At 40.8% G+C, this 21,645-nt stretch overlaps 2 protein-coding genes across 2 annotated transcripts; both read left to right on the top strand.

Moving 5' to 3' along the window:
* Positions 1-622: 622 nt before the first annotated feature.
* Positions 623-13,315, top strand: LOC108699080 (olfactory receptor 5B21). The gene is made up of 4 exons (XM_018230942.2): positions 623-1,044; positions 8,835-9,323; positions 11,384-11,435; positions 13,256-13,315. The coding sequence occupies exons 1-4, from the start codon at positions 623-625 to the stop codon at positions 13,313-13,315; spliced, it is 1,023 nt and encodes a 340-aa protein (XP_018086431.2).
* A 1,875-nt stretch (positions 13,316-15,190) lies between these two features.
* On the top strand, positions 15,191-16,138 carry LOC121397334 (olfactory receptor 5G3-like). The gene has a single exon (XM_041573968.1). The coding sequence runs from the start codon at positions 15,191-15,193 to the stop codon at positions 16,136-16,138; it is 948 nt and encodes a 315-aa protein (XP_041429902.1).
* Positions 16,139-21,645: the final 5,507 nt, after the last annotated feature.

The following is a 21,645-nucleotide window of genomic DNA, read 5'->3' as shown; positions in this document are numbered from 1 at the left end:
TATAAGAATGGCTTGGATGATTTATTGGACAGACATAATATCAAAGGCTATTGTGATACTAAACTCTATAGTTAGTATAGATATGGGTATATAGAATTTATGTGAGGGTATGGAGGGGTGTGTGTATGGATGCTATGTAACTATGTAACTATGTAACAAGTTTGGCCCTTTATCAAGCTAAACTTACAATGAACAACTCACAATTTGAACCCCCACATGCCACCTAGTGGACAATTTACAAAACAGTGACAGGCAAAAGTGCATCAAATAATATTAATAGTATGATCTAGAAGTATATTAAACAATGTGAAACTCCAGAATCCCTCGATTTTTTCAAGTTATCACCCAAACACCCTAACATCTTCAAATTGTAAAAGGGACATCTGCCATTGACTTCTGCATGACCTCAGCAGGTTTGAGATTTGGACTTTTAGCAGCTTCGGGGTATAATAAATCTTAAAGTTATTTTTTCCTTGAAAAATTTGAGTTTTTCTCTTTAAAACCTTGACCAGAAAAATTAGGTTTAGTAAATAACCCCCAGAGTGTTTAATCTCATTGGATATATTAATTGTGGTTTATTTTTCTGACATTCTTCCTATCCAGACATTGAGAGGCAGAAATTATGGAGAATTTAAATCAAACTAGTGGCAATAGATTTATTCTTCTCGGGCTTGCCAATAATCCTTACATGAAAGCTTTAAGCGTCCTGATATTCCTCATTATGTATATAATCACTTTGTCAGTGAACTCTTTACTTATCATTGTTGTGAGAATAAATTCACAGCTGCAGATCCCCATGTATTTTTTTTTAAGTAACCTCTCTATCATTGATATCAGCTTCTCTTCCAACATAGTACCGAAACTTCTGGTTATCACTTTATCACAGGATAGAAGTGTTTCTTTCATTGATTGTGCTTTACAGATGTTCATTCATTCATCCCTTGGGGCAACAGAATGTATCATTCTAGCCGTTATGGCATATGACAGATACGCAGCCATCTGTAAACCACTGCACTACAACACAATTATTAACAAGAGATTCTGAATTTGCGTAACTACTGGTTGCTAGAGATGTCGCGAACTGTTCGCCGGCGAACTTGTTCGCGCGAACATCGGGTGTTCGCGCTCGCCGGAAGTTCGCGAACGTCGCGCGACGTTCGCCATTTTGGGTTCGCCATTGTTGGCGCTTTTTTTTGCCCTCTCACCCCAGACCAGCAGGTACATGGCAGCCAATCAGGAAGCTCTCCCCTGGACCACTCCCCTTCCCTATAAAAACCGAAGCCCTGCAGCGTTTTTTCACTCTGCCTGTGTGTGCTGAAGAGATAGTGTAGGGAGAGAGCTGCTGCCTGTTAGTGATTTCAGGGACAGTTGAAAGTTTGCTGGCTAGTAATCGTTTTGATACTGCTCTGTTATTGGAGGGACAGAAGTCTGCAGGGGTTTGAGGGACATTTAAGCTTAGGTAGCTTTGCTGGCTAGTAATCTACCTTCTACTGCAGTGCTCTGTATGTAGCTGCAGTGGGCAGCTGTCCTGCTTCTGATCTCATCTGCTGACTGCTGCAATAACAGTAGTCCTTGTAAGGACTGCTTTTATTTATTTTTTTGTTGTTTTACTACTACTACTACTACTACTACTATAAGAGCCCAGTGCTATTAGTCTAGCAGTGTTGGGGAGTGGGACTGGTGTGCTAATCTGCTGCTCCTAGTAGTTCAGCAGCACCAACTTTAATTTTTTTTTTTTAATATTCATTTTTTTTTTATTTTACTTTTTTTTATTTTACTACCGCTGTAGTAGTGTATAAGTTGACCTTTTAGGCATTATTTGCCCTGTAGGCATTATTTGCACACTGTTTTCTTCAACCCGCCATCGAGCTGTGTGACCTTGTTCACATTCTGTCTAAATATCCATAATATTACCGTCTCCAGAAAAAACACCGGAGTCACTTTTTTCAAGCAGCCATAATATATTTTACGTAATCCGTATCCACCGCTGTAGTAGTGTATACGTTGGCCTTGTAGGCATTATTTGCACACTGTTTTCTTCAACCCGCCATCGAGCTGTGTGACCTTGTTCACATTCTGTCTAAATATCCATAATATTACCGTCTCCAGAAAAAACACCGGAGTCACTTTTTTCAAGCAGCCATAATATATTTTACGTAATCCGTATCCACCGCTGTAGTAGTGTATACGTTGGCCTTGTAGGCATTATTTGCACACTGTTTTCTTCAACCCGCCATCGAGCTGTGTGACCTTGTTCACATTCTGTCTAAATATCCATAATATTACCGTCTCCAGAAAAAACACCGGAGTCACTTTTTTCAAGCAGCATTCATATATTTTACGTAATCCGTATCCACCGCTGTAGTAGTGTATACGTTGGCCTTGTAGGCATTATTTGCACACTGTTTTCTTCAACCCGCCATCGAGCTGTGTGACCTTGTTCACATTCTGTCTAAATATCCATAATATTACCGTCTCCAGAAAAACACCGGAGTCACTTTTTTCAAGCAGCATTCATATATTTTACGTAATCCGTATCCACCGCTGTAGTAGTGTATACGTTGGCCTTGTAGGCATTATTTGCACACTGTTTTCTTCAACCCGCCATCGAGCTGTGTGACCTTGTTCACATTCTGTCTAAATATCCATAATATTACCGTCTCCAGAAAAAACACCGGAGTCACTTTTTTCAAGCAGCATTCATATATTTTACGTAATCCGTATCCACCGCTGTAGTAGTGTATACGTTGACCTTGTAGGCATTATTTGCACACTGTTTTCTTCAACCCGCCATCGAGCTGTGTGAGCTTGTTCACATTTTGTCTAAATATTGATAATATTATCGTCTCTAGAAAAACCACTTGAGTTACTTTTTTTCAAGCAGCATTCATATATTTTACGTAATCCGTATCCACCGCTGTAGTAGTGTATACGTTGGCCTTGTAGGCATTATTTGCACACTGTTTTCTTCAACCCGCCATCGAGCTGTGTGAGCTTGTTCACATTTTGTCTAAATATTGATAATATTATCGTCTCTAGAAAAACCACTTGAGTTACTTTTTTTCAAGCAGCATTCATATATTTTACGTAATCCGTATCCACCGCTGTAGTAGTGTATACGTTGACCTTGTAGGCATTATTTGCACACTGTTTTCTTCAACCCGCCATCGAGCTGTGTGAGCTTGTTCACATTTTGTCTAAATATTGATAATATTATCGTCTCTAGAAAAACCACTTGAGTTACTTTTTTTCAAGCAGCATTCATATATTTTACGTAATCCGTATCCACCGCTGTAGTAGTGTATACGTTGACCTTGTAGGCATTATTTGCACAGTGTTTTCTTCAACCCGCCATCGAGCTGTGTGAGCTTGTTCACATTTTGTCTAAATATTGATAATATTATCGTCTCTAGAAAAACCACTTGAGTTACTTTTTTTCAAGCAGCATTCATATATTTTACGTAATCCGTATCCACCGCTGTAGTAGTGTATACGTTGACCTTGTAGGCATTATTTGCACACTGTTTTCTTCAACCCGCCATCGAGCTGTGTGAGCTTGTTCACATTTTGTCTAAATATTGATAATATTATCGTCTCTAGAAAAACCACTTGAGTTACTTTTTTTCAAGCAGCATTCATATATTTTACGTAATCCGTATCCACCGCTGTAGTAGTGTATACGTTGACCTTGTAGGCATTATTTGCACAGTGTTTTCTTCAACCCGCCATCTAGCTGTGTGTATTATCGTTTCCAGAAAAACCAACTGAGTTTTTGTTGTTGTTGTTGTTTTTTTAAAAATAATGCCAGGCAAAGGCAGGCCGCCACGCAGAGGCCGTGCTAGGGGCCGTGCTGCTATGCAATCCTGTGGCCCTAGCAAATTGCCCAGTTTTAAAAAGCCAATGACCCTGAACTCCCAAAATGCTGAAGAGGTAGTTGACTGGCTTACACAGCACACCCCATCCTCTACCGTTTCTAACTTTACCACAACATCCTCCTCATCCTCCACTGCTATGGCCACCCCACGTAACACTTCCTCCACCACCGGTGCCCCTTCTTCACTGGGGTCAGAGGAGTTATTTTCCAATGAGTTTCTTGAACTGAGTAATGCGCAACCATTATTGCCAGAAGAAGATGAAGGAGATGAGGACCTTACACCAGATTTAATTCTGGCAGAGAACACGATAGAGATGGACATAATGAGTGATGAGGAGGAGGTCCCCGCTGCTGCTTCCTTCTGTGATGTGTCAGAAGAAATTGATGCATCTGAGGAGAATGATGATGAGGAGATTGATGTTTTGTGGGTGCCTAGTAGAAGAGAGCAAGAGGAGGGTAGTTCAGATGGAGAGACGGAGAGTCAGAGAGGCAGTAGGAGAATAAGACTTAGAAGAAGCAGGGAGGACAGCCCGCAGGGATCAGTAGGGCAACAACATGTATCGGCACCTGTGTTCAGCCGGCCAACGCACCCGCCATTGCCGCCAATACCGCCAACTCCGCCAACTTCTACTGTTACCGCCAGATCGCACACTTCCAAAAAGTCAGCAGTGTGGGATTTTTTTAATGTGTGTGCCTCTGACAAAAGCATTGTAATTTGCAATGAGTGCAGTCAGAAACTGAGCCTTGGTAAGCCCAACAGCCACATAGGTACAACTTCTATGCGAAGGCACATGAGCGGCAAGCACAAAGCACTTTGGGAGCAACACCTCAAAGGCAACAGGCAAACTAAAAGCCACACTCCTTCTGGTCCAGCATCTTACTGCTCTACCTCTGCTCTCCTTGACCCGTCTGAACCACCCTCCACTCCGCCTTCCACCTTGACCACCTGTTCCCATTCCCAGTCATCTGCCACCAGCCAAGTTTCTGTGAAGGCCATGTTTGAGCGTAAGAAGCCAATGTCTGACTGTCACCCCCTTGCCCGGCGTCTGACAGCTGGCTTGTCTGCACTCTTAGCCCGCCAGCTTTTACCATACCAGCTGGTGGACTCTGAGGCCTTCCGCAAATTTGTAGCAATTGGGACACCGCAGTGGAAGGTACCCAGCCGCAATTTTTTTTCTAAAAAGGGAATACCACACCTGTACCAACATGTGCAGAGCCAAGTTACCGCATCTCTGTCACTTAGTGTTGGGCCAAAGGTCCATATGACTACTGACGCATGGTCCTCCAAGCATGGTCAGGGCAGGTATGTCACCTACACTGCCCACTGGGTGAACTTGGTAATGGCTGGGAAGCAGGGAATGGGTAGCTCAACAACAACAGTGGAGTTGGTGTCACCGCCACGGATTGCACGCGGTTCTGCCACCACCTCTACTCCTCCATCGCTCTCTACCTCGTCTTCTTCTTCTTCTTACTCTGCTGCTGGGTCCTCCTTCTCCTCCTCCACACCTGTGCACCCCCAGCTCCCCCTAGGCTATTCGACGTGCCAGGTACGCCGTTGTCACGCTGTCTTGGGGATGACGTGCCTGGAAAGCAAAAACCATACCGGATCTGTACTCCTGTCATCTCTGCAGTCACAGGCCGATCGGTGGCTGACCCCACACCAACTGCAGATCGGAAAAGTGGTGTGTGACAATGGAAGCAATCTGTTGGCAGCGTTGAGACTAGGCAATTTAACACATGGTTCTCACCCAGTCCAGAAAGGTGTCGGCCCATTTCAGGCGTTCCTACACAGCCATGGCACGCCTTGCTGACATTCAGCAGCGCTACAACATGCCAGTCAGGCATTTGATTTCTGACAGCCAGACTCGCTGGAATTCAACGCTCCTTATGTTGGAACGTCTGCTGCAACAACAAAGGGCCGTCAACGAGTACCTTTTTGAACTGGGTGGTAGGACTGGATCTGCACAGCTGGGGATTTTTTTCCCCCGTTACTGGGTGCTTATGCGCGATGCCTGCAGGCTCATGCGACCTTTTGAAGAGGTGACAAATATGGTCAGTCGCACCGAAGGCACCATCAGCGACCTAATACCCTTCGCTTTATTCCTGGAGCGTGCCGTGCGACGAGTGACAGATGAGGCTGTAGACCAGCGTGACGAGGAGCTGGAAGCGCACGATTTCTGGTCGGAATCACCAGAACGAACCCAGGCACCTGCTGCAACGCAGGGAGAGGTGCCAGAAGTGGAGTCAGAGGAGGAAGGTGGCTTTGTGGAGGAGGAGGAGGAGGACCAACAGGAGCAGGCTTCCCAGGGGGCTAGTGGTGACCTTTTGGGGACCCCTGGTCTTGTACGTGGCTGGGGGGAGGAGACCGTGGATGATGCAGTCCTTGATAATGAGGAAGCGGAGATGGATAGCTCTGCATCCAACCTTGTGAGAATGGGGTCTTTCATGCTGTCATGCCTGTTGAAGGACCCCCGTATCAAGAGGCTTAAGGAGAAGGACCTGTACTGGGTCGCAACGCTACTAGACCCTCGGTACAAGCATAAAGTGTCAGAAATGTTACCAACATACCACAAGTCCGAAAAGATGCGGCATTTACAAACCAGCCTGCAAAACATGTTGTACAATGCTTTTAAGGGTGATGTCACTTCAGGAACTCATCAACATTCCAGGGGCAGAGGTGCCAGTAATCCTGCCACGAGCACACCTGCAAGGACAAAGCCCTTTGGCCAGTCTGTAACGTCAGACATGCAAATGTTTTTCTGTCCAAGGCAGCGCCACAACCCTTCTGGATCCACCCTCAAAGAACGCCTCGACCGGCAGGTAGCGGACTACCTGGCATTAACTGCAGATATCGACACTCTGAGGAGCGATGAACCCCTGGACTACTGGGTGCGCAGGCTTGATCTGTGGCCAGAGCTGTCACAATTTGCCATGAACCTCTTGTCTTGCCCAGCCTCAAGTGTGCTCTCAGAAAGGACCTTCAGTGCAGCAGGAGGGATTGTAACTGAGAAGAGAACTCGCCTAGGTCACAAAAGTGTCGATTACCTGACCTTTATTAAAATGAATGAGGGGTGGATCTCGGAGGGTTACTGCACGCCGGAAGACTTGTTCTGACTTCTATGCAGCTGTCCTTCTCTTCAAGCCTCATGACTCCACACACAGCTGTCCTTTAGCGTCCTCCTCCTCCCTCCGCCACCGTTACAAACTAGGGTGCAAACCCTACTGGTTTAATTTTTTCTGGCCTCTGTGCTTCAGTGGCTGCAACCAAAAAAACTGGGCAAACAATGTCTACAAGGTCAACGTATGGCAAAAAATGACTATTTTCAGCATTTATATGGCATATTTTTTCTGGCAACTGTGCTTCAGTGGCTGCAACCAAAAAAATGCATATTTTCTGCATTTATATGGCATAATTTTTCTGGCCTCTGTGCTTCAGTGGCTGCGTCCAAAAAAATGCATATTTTCTGCATTTATATGGCATAATTTTTCTGGCCTCTGTGCTTCAGTGGCTGCAACCAAAAAAATGCATATTTTCTGCATTTATATGGCATAATTTTTCTGGCCTCTGTGCTTCAGTGGCTGCAACCAAAAAAAATTATATTTTCAGCATTTATATGGCATAATTTTTCTGTCAACTGTGCTTCAGTGGCTGCAACCAAAAAAATTTATATTTTCAGCATTTATATGGCATAATTTTTCTGGCCTCTGTGCTTCAGTGGCTGCAACCAAAAAAATTTATATTTTCAGCATTTATATGGCATAATTTTTCTGGCAACTGTGCTTCAGTGGCTGCGACCAAAAAAATGACTATTTTCAGCATTTATATGGCATATTTTTTCTGGCCTCTGTGCTTCAGTGGCTGCGGCCAAAAAAACTGGGCAAACAATGCCTACAAGGTCAACGACGTTGACCTTGTAGGCATTGTTTGCCCAGTTTTTTTGGCCGCAGCCACTGAAGCACAGAGGCCAGAAAAAATATGCCATATAAATGCTGAAAATAGTCATTTTTTGCCATACGTTGACTCAACGTATATGGCAAAAAATTACTATTTTCAGCATTTATATGGCATATTTTTTCTGGCAACTGTGCTTCAGTGGCTGCGACCAAAAAAATGCATATTTTCTGCATTTATATGGCATAATTTTTCTGGCCTCTGTGCTTCAGTGGCTGCAACCAAAAAAATTTATATTTTCAGCATTTATATGGCATAAATTTTCTGTCAACTGTGCTTCAGTGGCTGCGACCAAAAAAATGCATATTTTCTGCATTTATATGGCATAATTTTTCTGGCCTCTGTGCTTCAGTGGCTGCAACCAAAAAAATTTATATTTTCAGCATTTATATGGCATAATTTTTCTGGCAACTGTGCTTCAGTGGCTGCGTCCAAAAAAACTGGGCAAACAATGTCTACAAGGTCAACGTATGGCGAAAAATGACTATTTTCAGCATTTATATGGCATATTTTTTCTGGCAACTGTGCTTCAGTGGCTGCGTCCAAAAAAACTGGGCAAACAATGCCTACAAGGTCAACGTATGGCAGTTGTTTAAAGAGAACAGTAGATTACTAGCCAGCAAAGCTACCTAAGCTAAAATGTCCCTCAAATCCCTGCAGACTTCTGTCCCTCCAATACAGAGCAGTATCAAGCAGATTACTAGCCAGCAAGCTTACTATCATCTGTCCCTGAAATCACTAACAGCTCTCCCCCTACACTATCTCTTCCAAGCACACACAGGCAGATTTTTCAGATACATTTTGCCCTTGATCCCCCTCTGGCATGCCACTGTCCAGGTCGTTGCACCCTTTAAACAACTTTAAAATCATTTTTCTGGCCAGAAATGTCTTTTCTAGATGTTAAAGTTCGCCTTCCCATTGAAGTCTATGGGGTTCGCGAACCGTTCGCGAACCGCTCGCATTTTTGCGCAAGTTCGCGAATATGTTCGCGAACTTTTTTTCCGACGTTCGCTACATCCCTACTGGTTGCTGGGCTGTTGGATTTATAAACTCTAGCATTCATGTGACCTCTACCTTCCAACTTCCGTTTTGCAGGTCCCACCATGTCAACCATTTTTTCTGTGAGGTGCCTCCTTTCTTCCAGCTGTCTTGCCAAGATACTTGGTTTAATGAAGTATCAATTTATATGTCAGCTTGTACAATTGGCCTTTGTTCATTCTTTTTGACACTAATTTCATATGTTTATATAATCCCCACCATTCTTAAAATAGATTCCACTCAAGGAAGACAGAAAGCTTTCTCAACTTGTGCATCTCATCTTACAGTGGTGTCTCTGTATTATGGTACTACAATGTTTATGTATTTACGTCCTCATTCAAGCTACTCTCCTGAGACAGATAAGACTGTGTCCATTATTTATACGGTTGTGATTCCAATGCTGAATCCAATCATCTACAGCTTGAGGAATCGTGATGTAAAAGTGACTATAAAAAAAATGGGATCAATGATTACTAATAGGTGTGTGCCACACTAATTCTTATAGTGGGCCATGTTCACTTCCATGAGAAAACATTATTTTATGGATTTTATGGGCAAGATTCAGCTTAAAGAGAAAAACTTTTCTTCTGATTCAGTTCCAGTGAGATCTCATTGAATTGCATATGGTTTTAGAGAACAATCTGGAATTGAAAAAGGAGATAAGTATTGATGGGCGAATTTATTCGCCAGGCGCGAATTCGCGGCGAATTTGCGCGATTCGCGTCCAGCGAATAAATTCGCGAAACGCCCGCGAAAATTCGCCGAAAAAATTCGCCGGCGTCAAAAATTTTTTTTTCGAAAAACGGACGCCGGCGTCAAAAAACGGGCGCCGGCGTCGAAAAAACGGGCGCCGGCGTCAAAAACGAGACGCCGGCGCCGTTTCGCGAATTTTTCGCCGTTTCGCGAAATTCGCGCGAAATTCGCGAATTTTTCGGCGAAGCGAAACGGCGCAAATTCGCCCATCACTAGAGATAAGTCTTTCATTCAGTTAAATCAAAAAGGGCCATTATTGCTTGTAGGTGCTTTGTTGACCTTGCTTGTCCTCACCACGCCTCTGGCTACAGATGCAACTATATCACTTTCTTGTTAGACATGCCAAAGTAACTCAGTCTAAGAATTGGGCTTGGCTTGAGTTTTTCATCACAAACACTTTTTGCCCAAGGAGAAGGGTTGTTTCAGCATCATTTTACAATTGCTTCTCTTTCTAAGAAAAATATTCAAGTGTTTTTCCACTTATTTTAGAAATTAAATCAGTAATTTCAGTTACCCAGAATATTGCAGATGTGTCTCTAGTGCAGGCATGCTCAGCCTCTTTGGACATAATGGTTAAATGCAACCCTTGACCTCCCAACTATATTTATGCAGGCACTGGTTGAAATCTATACTCTTGGGCATTTCCAGCAGCCAATGCCATATCTGGTACGTCATAAATCCATACAGTATCTATAGTGTCTTTTTTTCCAATATTTTCTTCACTTAAAGCAATAATGACTAGTGATGAGCTAATCTGTCCTGTTTCACTTAATCGAAACTGCACAAAAATTCACGAAACGGTGAAAAATGAGTGAAATGCATTAAAGTCAATGGGCATTTTTTTATCCAAATGCATTAAAGTCAAAGAGCTTTTTTTCTTACGGCAACTTTTTTGTCTCTGTGGCTTTTTTGTCGCAGCAAATTTTTGCCGCAGTTTTGCCAATATGTGGAATTTCTCAGCTGGTGAAAAAATAATGACACACCGACTGAAAATTGAATTGATGGAGACGTGCCATCAGATTTCTTCATTTTCTCATCTTTAAATTCAATCTCTATTCAAAATTTTATACCACGCTGATTATTCACGGATTTTTTTTCATTCATTTTTTTCCCACATTTTACATTTTCCCAGAATTTACATGGGAAAATGTAAAAGCAGATGTCACGACAGGCACCCGAATACCAGAACAAATGCCAAGCACCCTGGTCTCGGTTCGGCTTCACCAGTAGTGTGACCACCGTTGGGCTTCGGGAGGAGCCCTCAGCTTACTTGGGTGCCACCTGGACTTAACGAGGGGTGCAAGGCGAGATGTTCTGGCTGGCGAAGGGGCACGGCTATTAGCAGAGTCTTTTGGGCCGAAGGTCACGGTACAAAAGGAGCAGGCAAGAGAATCGTCAGACAGGCAGAGTCGAGGCAGGCGGATATCAGAATCGTCAGGCAGGCAAGGGTCAAACCGGGTCGTCAATCAAGGGGTTAAGCAGGAAGAGTTATCGTAGGCAGGCAAGGGTCAGGATACAGAATGCAGAATAGTCACGATACAGGCAAGGTCAAACACGGATAATCAGACAGACGAGATTCAGATCAGATGCACAAGGCTCAGGAAACCACTAGAAACAAGTTCTATCATGGGCACTGGCTGGGAAACTGAATGGGCCTTAAATAGTTTCAAATTTCGCGCCAAACAGGCGTCAGAAACGTGCTGGCGCAAATGTGCCAGCGTGCCTGCGCCTTTAAAAGGTGCGGCGCCCTAGATTCCAAGATGGCACCGACGCCAGCGCTGGCTCGAGGCCCATGCGGCGGGCGTCCCCGCCGCATCGGTAAGTTCCTTACAGCAGAGTTCTACTGTTTCCGTTTTTGTGGGGTTGGGGTTGACTTTTGCTGTAGAGGAAATGTGATCAGTATACATGCAAGTGATATTTGTGAACACCTGCTACCATAGTTTTCATTTCAGTAGTTATGTTAAAAATTGGTTGGACTTGAGTGTTGATATTAATGTAAAGCCTGGAAGTGGAAAAAAAAATAATTAAGAAATGTGTGTCTACAATAGCTGGGTGCTAAGGGATCCAGTATCATTATAAAATATAATTAAATTATTGGAAATAGAATTATGAAATCTTGAACAGTTTTGTAGCCTCTCAGCAGAATAAATGTGATTAGCAAAACTTTTTTATTAAATTAAATTAAATAGATCATATATACTGTACATATCAGTTGCTCAGAACAATGGTACTTTATTTCTGAAAGATTCTATCTCAAATATGATCTTTTATATAACAGATAAATCAGATTCTGAAAATTTTCACATAGTTTTTGTCAGGGATATCATTTCTAATACAATTAATACACAACATTAGAGGGGTAATTTTCTACCTGGTACACTTTGTTATGTTTACAGTCATTCAACTTTTCCTTGATATCTGGTACAGTAAAACTGGTCATTCACATGGAGATTCACTTCTTTTGTCAGTTTGCCAATTGAGCTCTGCTTATTTCAACCAATCACCCGCCAAAGGCCAATGATCCATACAGACCATACAGCAGGAGAACGGTGAACTATGGTCCATCAGGCTTTTTAAACCTGCCCAGTAGATAAACAATATGGCCCATTCTAGCCTGATCTCGAACTGTAGTCAGTCCAGAGCTACCAAACACAGGGTTAAAAGGTATGGAGGGCCAAGTTATTTGATTTTTCAGCCTGTTATCAGTTTAAGTGATCTGATCCTGTCATTGATCTACAATGTAGTTCTGCCAGTCCATTATAGGAGTTTTTCTCTGCAGCTTGATGCTGAGTGAAAGCGTTAGCCAGATCAGATTGTAGTTATTTTCTAATTAGATCTACATTGTTTTAATTAAATAAAAGTTAAACATTGCCTAAATGACATATACATATTCATAAATTAGATTTTGAAACTTAAGCTGAAATTTTACCCAAAACATTAGAAATTGGGTATTCAAAAACTTCTGAATGGCAATGTACATATGTCACAGATACAATTACTTCTTAATGCCCAGCAAGATTAAGGATTCTCATAAAAAACCATAAAAATGGTTGCATAAGAGTGGCCATATTTCACCCTCTAGCTGTGGCCTACAGGGAACACATCTGCCCAGTTAAAATCATTTGGTACAACAAAAGGAAAAATTCCACAGATGAGGCTTCCTACATGAATTAAGGCAAGGTCTCCATAGCTAATTCATGTTTAATATTCATATAAAGGTTTTAAAAGCATAGATTATGATTGGGCACATGTTTCAAAGCTACAGATTCTTGCATGGATAAAACATATATTTAACTTTCTGCTACATACAGCCACACAATTTTGAGATGTAGACAAGATAACATCAACATTGCTCTCAGCAATAAACTCTGCAGTTGACTAACTTCATCCCAGTGTCCACTTTCTCATAAGAATCTATGAATTGTACACAACAATATCCTTAGACCAATACCTAATTGAAGACCACTCTCTCAACTACTTGCTACGTACACCGTTAAAGAATATTCCTTTAAACTTGCACGATAACCCTATGTTTTTTGATACGTTTATAGCGTGGCAATCAGTCAGGAAGAAACAGCAATTATCACTATATAGTTCCCCATACTTATCATGGATAGACAACTAATTTTTCCCAACAGGTATACGAAACCCCATCCTATCTCAATGGAAGAGAAGTGGATTACAAAACCTTATACTAGAAGACAATTGTACAATTCTAACTCAAGGGAAAATGGCAGAAAAATTCCCATTCCCAACATCACACATATTCTTAAGCCTACAAATCATTCACTTTGCAACTCATGCAATAAAACAATTAACAGATAGAGACAAAAATAACCCACTCAACCAAATCTAGAAAAACGAGGACATGAAACATGCAACCTCACAAATATATCAGACAATTAGAACGCTTATGAAAATAAAACCTGAGGAAAAGTCCTGTTTCACATGGCTCATTGACATTCCAAAGACTACAAAATCAGAAATCCTAGAACAACATATATAAATATGTATAAAACTACTATTAGCAAGCAAGACGCTCCTTCAAATTGTAACGTTCACAGCGGGGAACCGCTGTAACCGAGGATAGCCACTCCAAGGGGAGTGGATATGGTGGGAGCCCAGGGGTGTAGCCATAGGTGATTGGAGGCAAAGACATGATGATGATGAAAGTAATAGTAGGTTTATTGGCAGTCAGAACACAGAAACCAAAAGGCAGGAACAGGCAAAAAGGCTAATCAAGGTATCCAGATGGTGAGGGAAAAATGGGGAACACAGGAACAAAAGGTATTCACTCAGGAAACAAGGTAACAAGGTTTTCAGGAACAAGGCATACAAGGTTTTCAAGGTTCAGGTTCAGATTCAGGTTCAGATTCAGATTCAGGTTCAGATTCAGGTTCAGGTTCAGGTTCAGATTGGCAGGTCAGGAACAAACAGAATACATTCAATGACTCAGCCCTGAGCAAAGCTCAGGGCGGGGTTTATAAAGGGAAGGTGATTAGGAATGGGAAACACATGAGGGTAAACGAGGTGGGTGGAAACAGACTGTGAATAGGCAGATAACAGAAACAATAGACACAATAGTTCAGGACCAGTCCCGAGAGCCCCCAGTGGCTCATAAGGCAAGTGCTGCGAATCGCCAGAACAGCACCACCAGAGTTCAAGTCCTGGGCTGATCCTGACAAAAATCCTCCATAATTCATACCTAACCCCAAGAAGATACAAAATGGGTAATCTCTCCTCCGATAAATGCCTCAGATGCCGCTTCCCAAAGGCAGACTTAATACATAACCTATGGTCATGTTCCTCATTACAAACCTTTTGGCACAAGATGATCACATCCGGTGAGCAGATAAACATATGGATAACATACATACAATCTCTTCCACAACAAGCCAGACACCTCACAGTTTATACATACAACATGGTATGACACAGAATGACACAGAAACACTAAAAAAAAAAACACTTGTCATGGAGTCATCCCAATATCTCAGAACCTTGCAGCAAGAACAGGAACTACCAGATTGTGCTCCCCTAGGAGTCATCAAATTAACAGATTATTGGCCTCTCACTTACAAAATTACTCATAGGATCATAGGACAATTGATTTGAAGCTGACAGTTAGAAATGTAATTATAAACTGTTGCTGTCATTTTATGAATCATTAGTTTTCTTGAATAGAAATATACAACTGAAGCAAATGATATTATTATGCTATAATCACAAATAAAAACAAGTTAAAAAAAAGAATCTATGAATCACAAATTGACATCATAGAACAAAACACATATTTTCCAGTTCTTCTTAAGAAATTACAGTATGTTGCATGGTCTAAGTCACTACAGATTCACTAAACACAATAATTAATGTACTCTCCTGGGACCTAAAGGCACTTGCCCACAATTATATAAGCAAGTTGCAGAGCACTCATTGCTTACATCTGCCTCTGACAATATGCACCTTGCTGTCCATATTCATTAAGGTGGAATGCTGGGCCATTCACTTATTAGGGCTTATTAATCAGTTGATTGCTTTAATTTAATGACTCATGAAATTATCACTAGAGCATAATGGAGATCTCAAACACAACTTCTATGCACAACTTCACACTTCTTGGACTTTCCAATTTCATACATCTGAAATTCTTCTATTTTGCCATCATCTTGCTAATCTACCAAGTAGCTTTATTAGGAAACACGCTGCTCTTCACAGTGGTAATGGTTACTCCAAGACTGCACAGTCCCATGTATTTTTTCCTCATCCAGCTCTCGTTTGTTGATATGGGTTTGTCTTCTTCAGTTGTACCCAAGATTTTGACAAACACCTTATCTAAAGAAAAGAGCATCTCGTTCTTAGGCTGTGCAGCCCAGCTGTACTTCTCATCGGTATTTGGAGAAACAGAGGCTTTGTTACTGTCGATCATGTCCTATGACAGATATGCAGCCATCTGCCACCCTTTGCACTATACCACTATAATGAACAGAAAGCTTTGCATTTATTTGGTTGTAGGGAGTTGGGTTTCATGCCTTTCATTACTCATTGTTCATACATTTCTAACCTTTCAGCTCCCCTTTTGTAAATCGCATCATGTCAACCACTATTTTTGTGAAATGCCTGCTTTGCTCCGTCTGTCTTGCAAGGACACCTGGATGAATGAAATGCTGATGTATATTTCAGCTGGGATCCTAGCTCTTGCTGCCTTCCTACTGATACTTATTTCTTATATACGTATTCTGCTGGAAATCTTGAAAATCAAATCTTCTATGGGGAGGAGAAACACCTTCTCTACATGTCTATCAGATATTACTGTGTTAACTTTGTTTTATGGAAATATTAGCCTCAATTATATGTGCCCGAATTCCAGTTACTCCCCAGATCGACAGAAGGTCTTGTCTCTTCTTTACATGGCAGTGACTCCAATGCTAAATCCTATAGTTTACAGCTTGAAAAACAGAGAATACCTTGATTCCCTAAGAGGATGGGTGGCCAGATTCAAACTTTCTCAAGAGCATTTTTAAAGGAGTTGTAAAGTGAAAAATATCCATAATGAAAACATTTATTATTTTAAGCAACTATACGTAGATAGATAGATAGATAGATAGAGAGAGAGAGAGAGAGAGAGAGAGAGAGAGAGAGAGAGAGAGAGAGAGAGAGAGAGAGATATAGATAGATAGATAGATAGATAGATAGATAATAGATAGATAGATAGATAGATAGATAGATAGATAGATAGATAGATAGATAGATTATTTTTGTATTCCAAGAATTGCCCAATTTGTTATTACTCACATACAAATTTCAGCACGGATTAATGATTCAGATGGGGGTTAGAGGTCAGGACTGTGATATTCATATATAATACACAAAAGCCATGAATATATTGTAAATGATATCCTTATAAACGGTGAGTTCTGATGTCATCAGTTATAAACGGTGAGTTCTGATGTCATTTCTGTCACATGACTCACTGAAACATGTGTATTATAATAAATAAAGTACCCCCAGTTGCAAAATATGAGGATATTAGAAGTTACCTCTGAGTTCCATGACCTGTATAAAAACATGGTCATGAAACTCCTCGGTAACTTATAATATCCTTATATTTTACAAGAGGGGGTACTTTATTCACTATATTATTTACATGTAACGATCATATCACTCAAAAATCATACTTGTAATGTATGCTAATATACTGAATACCTCATGTTCCCTTCTGGTTTAATAAAATTAGATAACGGGTTTTAGAGAAAAAATATTTGAGACAAAAGCAATTAATGACCTAGACGTTGCCCTCGTATAGGTTTCCTGGTTTTTTTTTTACTTTACCCTTAACTATTTTTGACTATGGGTAAGATTTTTAAGCACCATCGATAGCGTTCACTCACACTCCATCACCAGGCGATCGTTACTCTGCAAATTCCCTAAAGTACAGATTTTACTGAAACTTTACCTATTTCGCGAAGTGCTAAAAAGAAGCCAGATCTTCCTCAATGTTCTGTCACTTACATCATATCCTGTGTGCCGAAAATGCATTAAAATTACAAAAGCGCTGGGGACTTTTCCTTTTTTGAAGCAGAATTGCCTGCAAAAGTCCTGACTTACTTTTTTTGGCTGACTTTTGGCTGACATTTTTTGGGTAAACCATTATCTCCAGACATTTCATGAGTATGGAACATTCATTTTACATTGGGCTCATGTGTAGGGCATTATATTAACTCTCTTGTCTTTATTAAGGTTCCCTGGACATGTGTAATAAAAAGTGGTAACTTCAAGCATTAGCACCAACATTTGTAATAAAGACCTCCATACTACTTTAAATTACCCGGTGTATGTAAATTGTCCTAAATGCACGATCACAAGAGAAATTTTGCTAGGCAGAAATCTTCGCTATGAAATGCTTGCACTAGTAACACTAGCAAAAAGTCACCAGTGTTCGCATTTTATTGAATAAGTGTATTCGTATTGCATTTGTGCCTGGCGATATCAGAACTGTGTTACATGAACTATTCCTCAATGAGTCTTCACCAAGCCCCTTTACGCTTAATGGGGACACATATTAGAAAGTATATATGGGAATTGTGCGTATTTTCTAATTTTTGTTGAGATTCAGTATGGGTGTAGATTGCAGGTCACTTAAATTGAGGATGGTCAAATATTAAGGGGGGCAGGGTGCCTTATAGGCATGGTATTACATGTATTGGACTATGTGTTTAATCACAGAAATGAGGTTGGGGTGATTTGATATATCACCTGATGGTTTGGAGATCTTTAGCAATTATTGAGGGATTGGGGTTTACATTATCATTATAATGGTGCTTCACTACTTACACATTCTTGACACAATGTAGAGTACACTATAGGGAGTTGTAGTTCTACTTAACAAGATATTCACTTTGGGTTGTTTAGCACTTTGATACACTTAGGAAATGGCGCCCTCTAGAGGGTGAGGTGGAGGTGATATTGATGGGGTGTTAATGAGGCCTGGGACACAAAGGAAGGGGAGTGTAGATCAATGAGAGGTTAATGAGGCCTGGGATACATAGAGTTTCTGAGAGCGCTATTTACATATATTATAAGAAGGTTGGACGGCAAACCCACTTAGTTTTATACAGTTACGGTACAAAGCAGGTTAGAGATATAATGGATATGACCATGAGTGATTACATGACAAAACAGCATTAGGCAGTCACCAATCCGGAACGTGCAACAAAAGTAGAATCCAAGAGCCAAAAATTTAGTATAAAAAATATAATACTTTATTTTACATTACATCTAAAAAGGATAATGCCTGACACGTTTCGTGTCGCAATTAAGTCGTGACAATTAATCACAGTCTATGATTAAGTGTCAATGCGGGACACGAAACGCGTCAGGCATTATTCTTTTAGATGTAATGTAAAATAAAGTATTGTTTTTTTTTATACAAAATTTTTGGCTCTTGGATTCTACTTTTGTTGCACGTTCCGGATTGGTGCCTGCCTAATGCTGTTTTGTCGTGAGTTACTCCCCTATGCTGAAGGTCTGGGGCATGAGCACCCAGACCCAACTGGGAAAGCAGTAAGCTTATCCTAATGATCCATTAGATTTATGCTTTTCCTGATATTTTGGTTTATTGTACATGAGTGATTACACCCTCAGAATATTACACAATAGCAACATTAGTTACATAACTTTTGTCACAATAGTTTGTGCTAACATTGCTATATTGCGGTTTGTTTTTAATTCTGTGTTTTTAACCTGTTATTAGTCATTTATAAGTAGTTTAAACACATTAACTATTCGTACAATAGAGGAGTCATATGGCTGTATGTTGTAGGAGCGGGCGCTAAATGTTAAGGATTGCACTACGTCTGTCACGGCCGGCACCCAATACCAGAACAGGTGCCAAGTACCCTGGTCTCGGCTCGGCTTCACCAGTAGTGTGACCACCGTTGGGCTTCGGGAGGAGCCCTCAGCTTACTTGGGTGCCACCTGGACTTAACGAGGGGTACAAGGCAAGATGTTCTGGCTGGCAGAGGGGCACGGCAGGTAGCAGAGTCTTTTGGGCTGAAGGTCACGGTACAAATGGAACAGGCAACAGAATCGTCAGGCAGGCTGGGTCGAGGCAGGCAGATAACAAGAATCATCAAACAGGCAAAAGGGTCAAAACCGGGTAATCAATCGAAGGGTTAAACTGTAGAGTAGTCGTAAGCAGGCAAGGTCAGGATCCAGAATTCAGAATAGTCAAAATAGCCAGGCAGAGGTCAAAACAGGAATCAGACAGGTTCAGACAGAATCACATAATAGCACAAAGCTCAGGAGCACCAGGAAAATATCCTATCACGGGCAAGGAATACTGTGTAATGGCCCTTTAAATACCCATAAGGCCTTGCGTCATTGCGCGCTGACGTCACGCACCAGCGCCTTTAAAAGGAACAGAGGCGCGGCGCGCACGCCCTTAACAGCACATCAAGAGGAAAGTCGGCGTAGCGGGCGTCCCCGCTGAGAGCGCGGCGGGCGTCCTCGCCGACCCGCTAGACCACCAGGGTAAGTTACTTTCCTTACAACATCAGCTTGATTGTTTGTTTTCCCGCCAGAGCATGTATATATTTATTGCAGCTCTCATGTGTAATGGTTACTTTGAGAAAGGCCTGTGCCTTTTTCATTTTTTAAGCTGTCCTGAGAGTGCGGATCTTATTGGATTTGGAGCATATATATATATATATATATATATATATATATATATATATATATATATATATATATATATATATATTTGTAATGATTGTGTGCTGTGAACTTCTTCTATTAAATTCCAATTGATAACTCTACTGGCTTGGCTGGTGAAAAGTACCTACAATTTGATCCTTTTTGGGGTTTCCATAGCTATTTTGCTTACACTGTTAATTTGTAGTGGGGCCCTAGGTTATCTGGTACCTCTGAGACTTACAGGATCCAGACAGATAGGATATGGGGTGTAAGTGAATGGGCATTTTATTCACCAGATGGTCACATGCTACACAAGCGCTGTTGCACTTTCTAAAGTTTTGCGGCAACTCAATGAGATCCAGTGATGCAGTGTTCGTGGGGTCAGAGGACCTGGGTGCATTGAGGTTGTTTTTGAGTTGTGCCTGTGGCAGAGGTGAGGCTAGAGTAGGCCTCTGTGGATTAGCCTGGAAGTATTGGTATTTTTCATAGTCTCCTTTTTATTTTTGCCCACTTAGTACAGCTGGTGGACGGAACTAGCTCCCCAGTTTTGTAACACCCACCAGAAATTATTATCTGTGGAGGGAAAGGGAAAGCCATCAGTATAATTGGGAACCAACAATAATATAAAAGAAAAAAATCTCATAAAAAAATGTTCAAATCCAACTGAATACTTGTTGGATGAATTATAATGTAAATATAAGGCAGGTAACCATCTTAAGTATGAATGGCAAAAAAGTTCCAACATTTAGTGAAAGCCTTCTTAGATGAGTTGAAGGGAAGAACAATGGGTTCTACTGGCCGTTTAAGAATATTACTTAAATGTTTTGTGTCTGCGTAACTTTTTTTTTTTTTTTTTTGGCCTCCCCTAACTACTTCTTCTTTCTGTATCAATCTCCATTGGCAGCTACAGTGTCCATCAATACAATTGAAAATAGGCTCATTTTTCTATAATTATCTCTGTGGAGAAAACCATAATGAAGAAACATGATATTTGTTCGTACCATGCCAATAGGTCAAACATCAAAAATGTTATTTTCTTTGTAGATACAATGTCATTGTATAGATACAATGCTTTATGACGATATTCATAAGAAGCAGTGATTCATTTTGTTTGTTATTTGTGCAGGTAGTGTTGGAGCTTAATGGAGATCTCAAATGTGCCCAGCTTCACCCTTCTTGGCCTCTCCAATAATACAAGACTGAAATTTCTCTACTTTTTTTTCCTCTACCTAACACAAACGTAATATACTGCGTAAAGGAAAAACTGGTGACTTTCTAAATCTCAGGTTATTAAGGCAGAAAATTGATGATACAACACTGTCGTTTAATAAAGAAAATGTATTGACCTTTTAAAATGAATACATAGTCAGCATCTTTTATTATTCATTTATGCAATTGATTTAAATGTAAATATGTACAAATCAAATTGGAAAGGTAGATTTTTTTAATGATGCAGTTGAAGACTGTTCATATAATGTTCATATAATGCACGAAAACATATAATATAAAGTTTATAAAGGGGCATGTTTATCAAGGGTCGAAATTTCGAGTTTATGGGAGTTTATAAAAACTCCCTTAAATTCAAAATTTGTGAAAAAAACGACCAATCGAAATGTATTAAAAATTTGGAATTTTTTAAATTCGGGTGAATAGGATCGACCTGTAAACTCAAATCGAATTCGATTCAAGTTTTTTAACCCAAAAAAAATTAAATAAAACAAATTTCCACTAAAGACTCCAAATTGATTGTAGAAGATTCCCCATAGGCTAAAACACCAATTTGTCAGCTTTTAGATGGCGAATAGTCAAATTCTAATTCTTAAAGGGACAGTACATG

This window comes from Xenopus laevis, chromosome 8L (assembly GCF_017654675.1).
Source record: "Xenopus laevis strain J_2021 chromosome 8L, Xenopus_laevis_v10.1, whole genome shotgun sequence".
NCBI classification, from domain to species: Eukaryota; Metazoa; Chordata; class Amphibia; order Anura; family Pipidae; genus Xenopus; species Xenopus laevis.
This window is presented reverse-complemented; position numbering and strand designations above follow the sequence as displayed.

Coding starts and splice junctions, on each gene's coding strand:
- LOC108699080 (XM_018230942.2), top strand. CDS start 623: ATGGAGAATTTAAATCAAACTAGTGGCAATAGATTTATTCTTCTCGGG. Junction 1,045..8,834: donor ATTATTAACAAGAGATTCTG/AATTTGCGTAAC, acceptor TTTTTCCGACGT/TCGCTACATCCCTACTGGTT. Junction 11,436..13,255: donor CGGGCGTCCCCGCCGCATCG/GTAAGTTCCTTA, acceptor TTTTCCCAACAG/GTATACGAAACCCCATCCTA.
- LOC121397334 (XM_041573968.1), top strand. CDS start 15,191: ATGGAGATCTCAAACACAACTTCTATGCACAACTTCACACTTCTTGGA.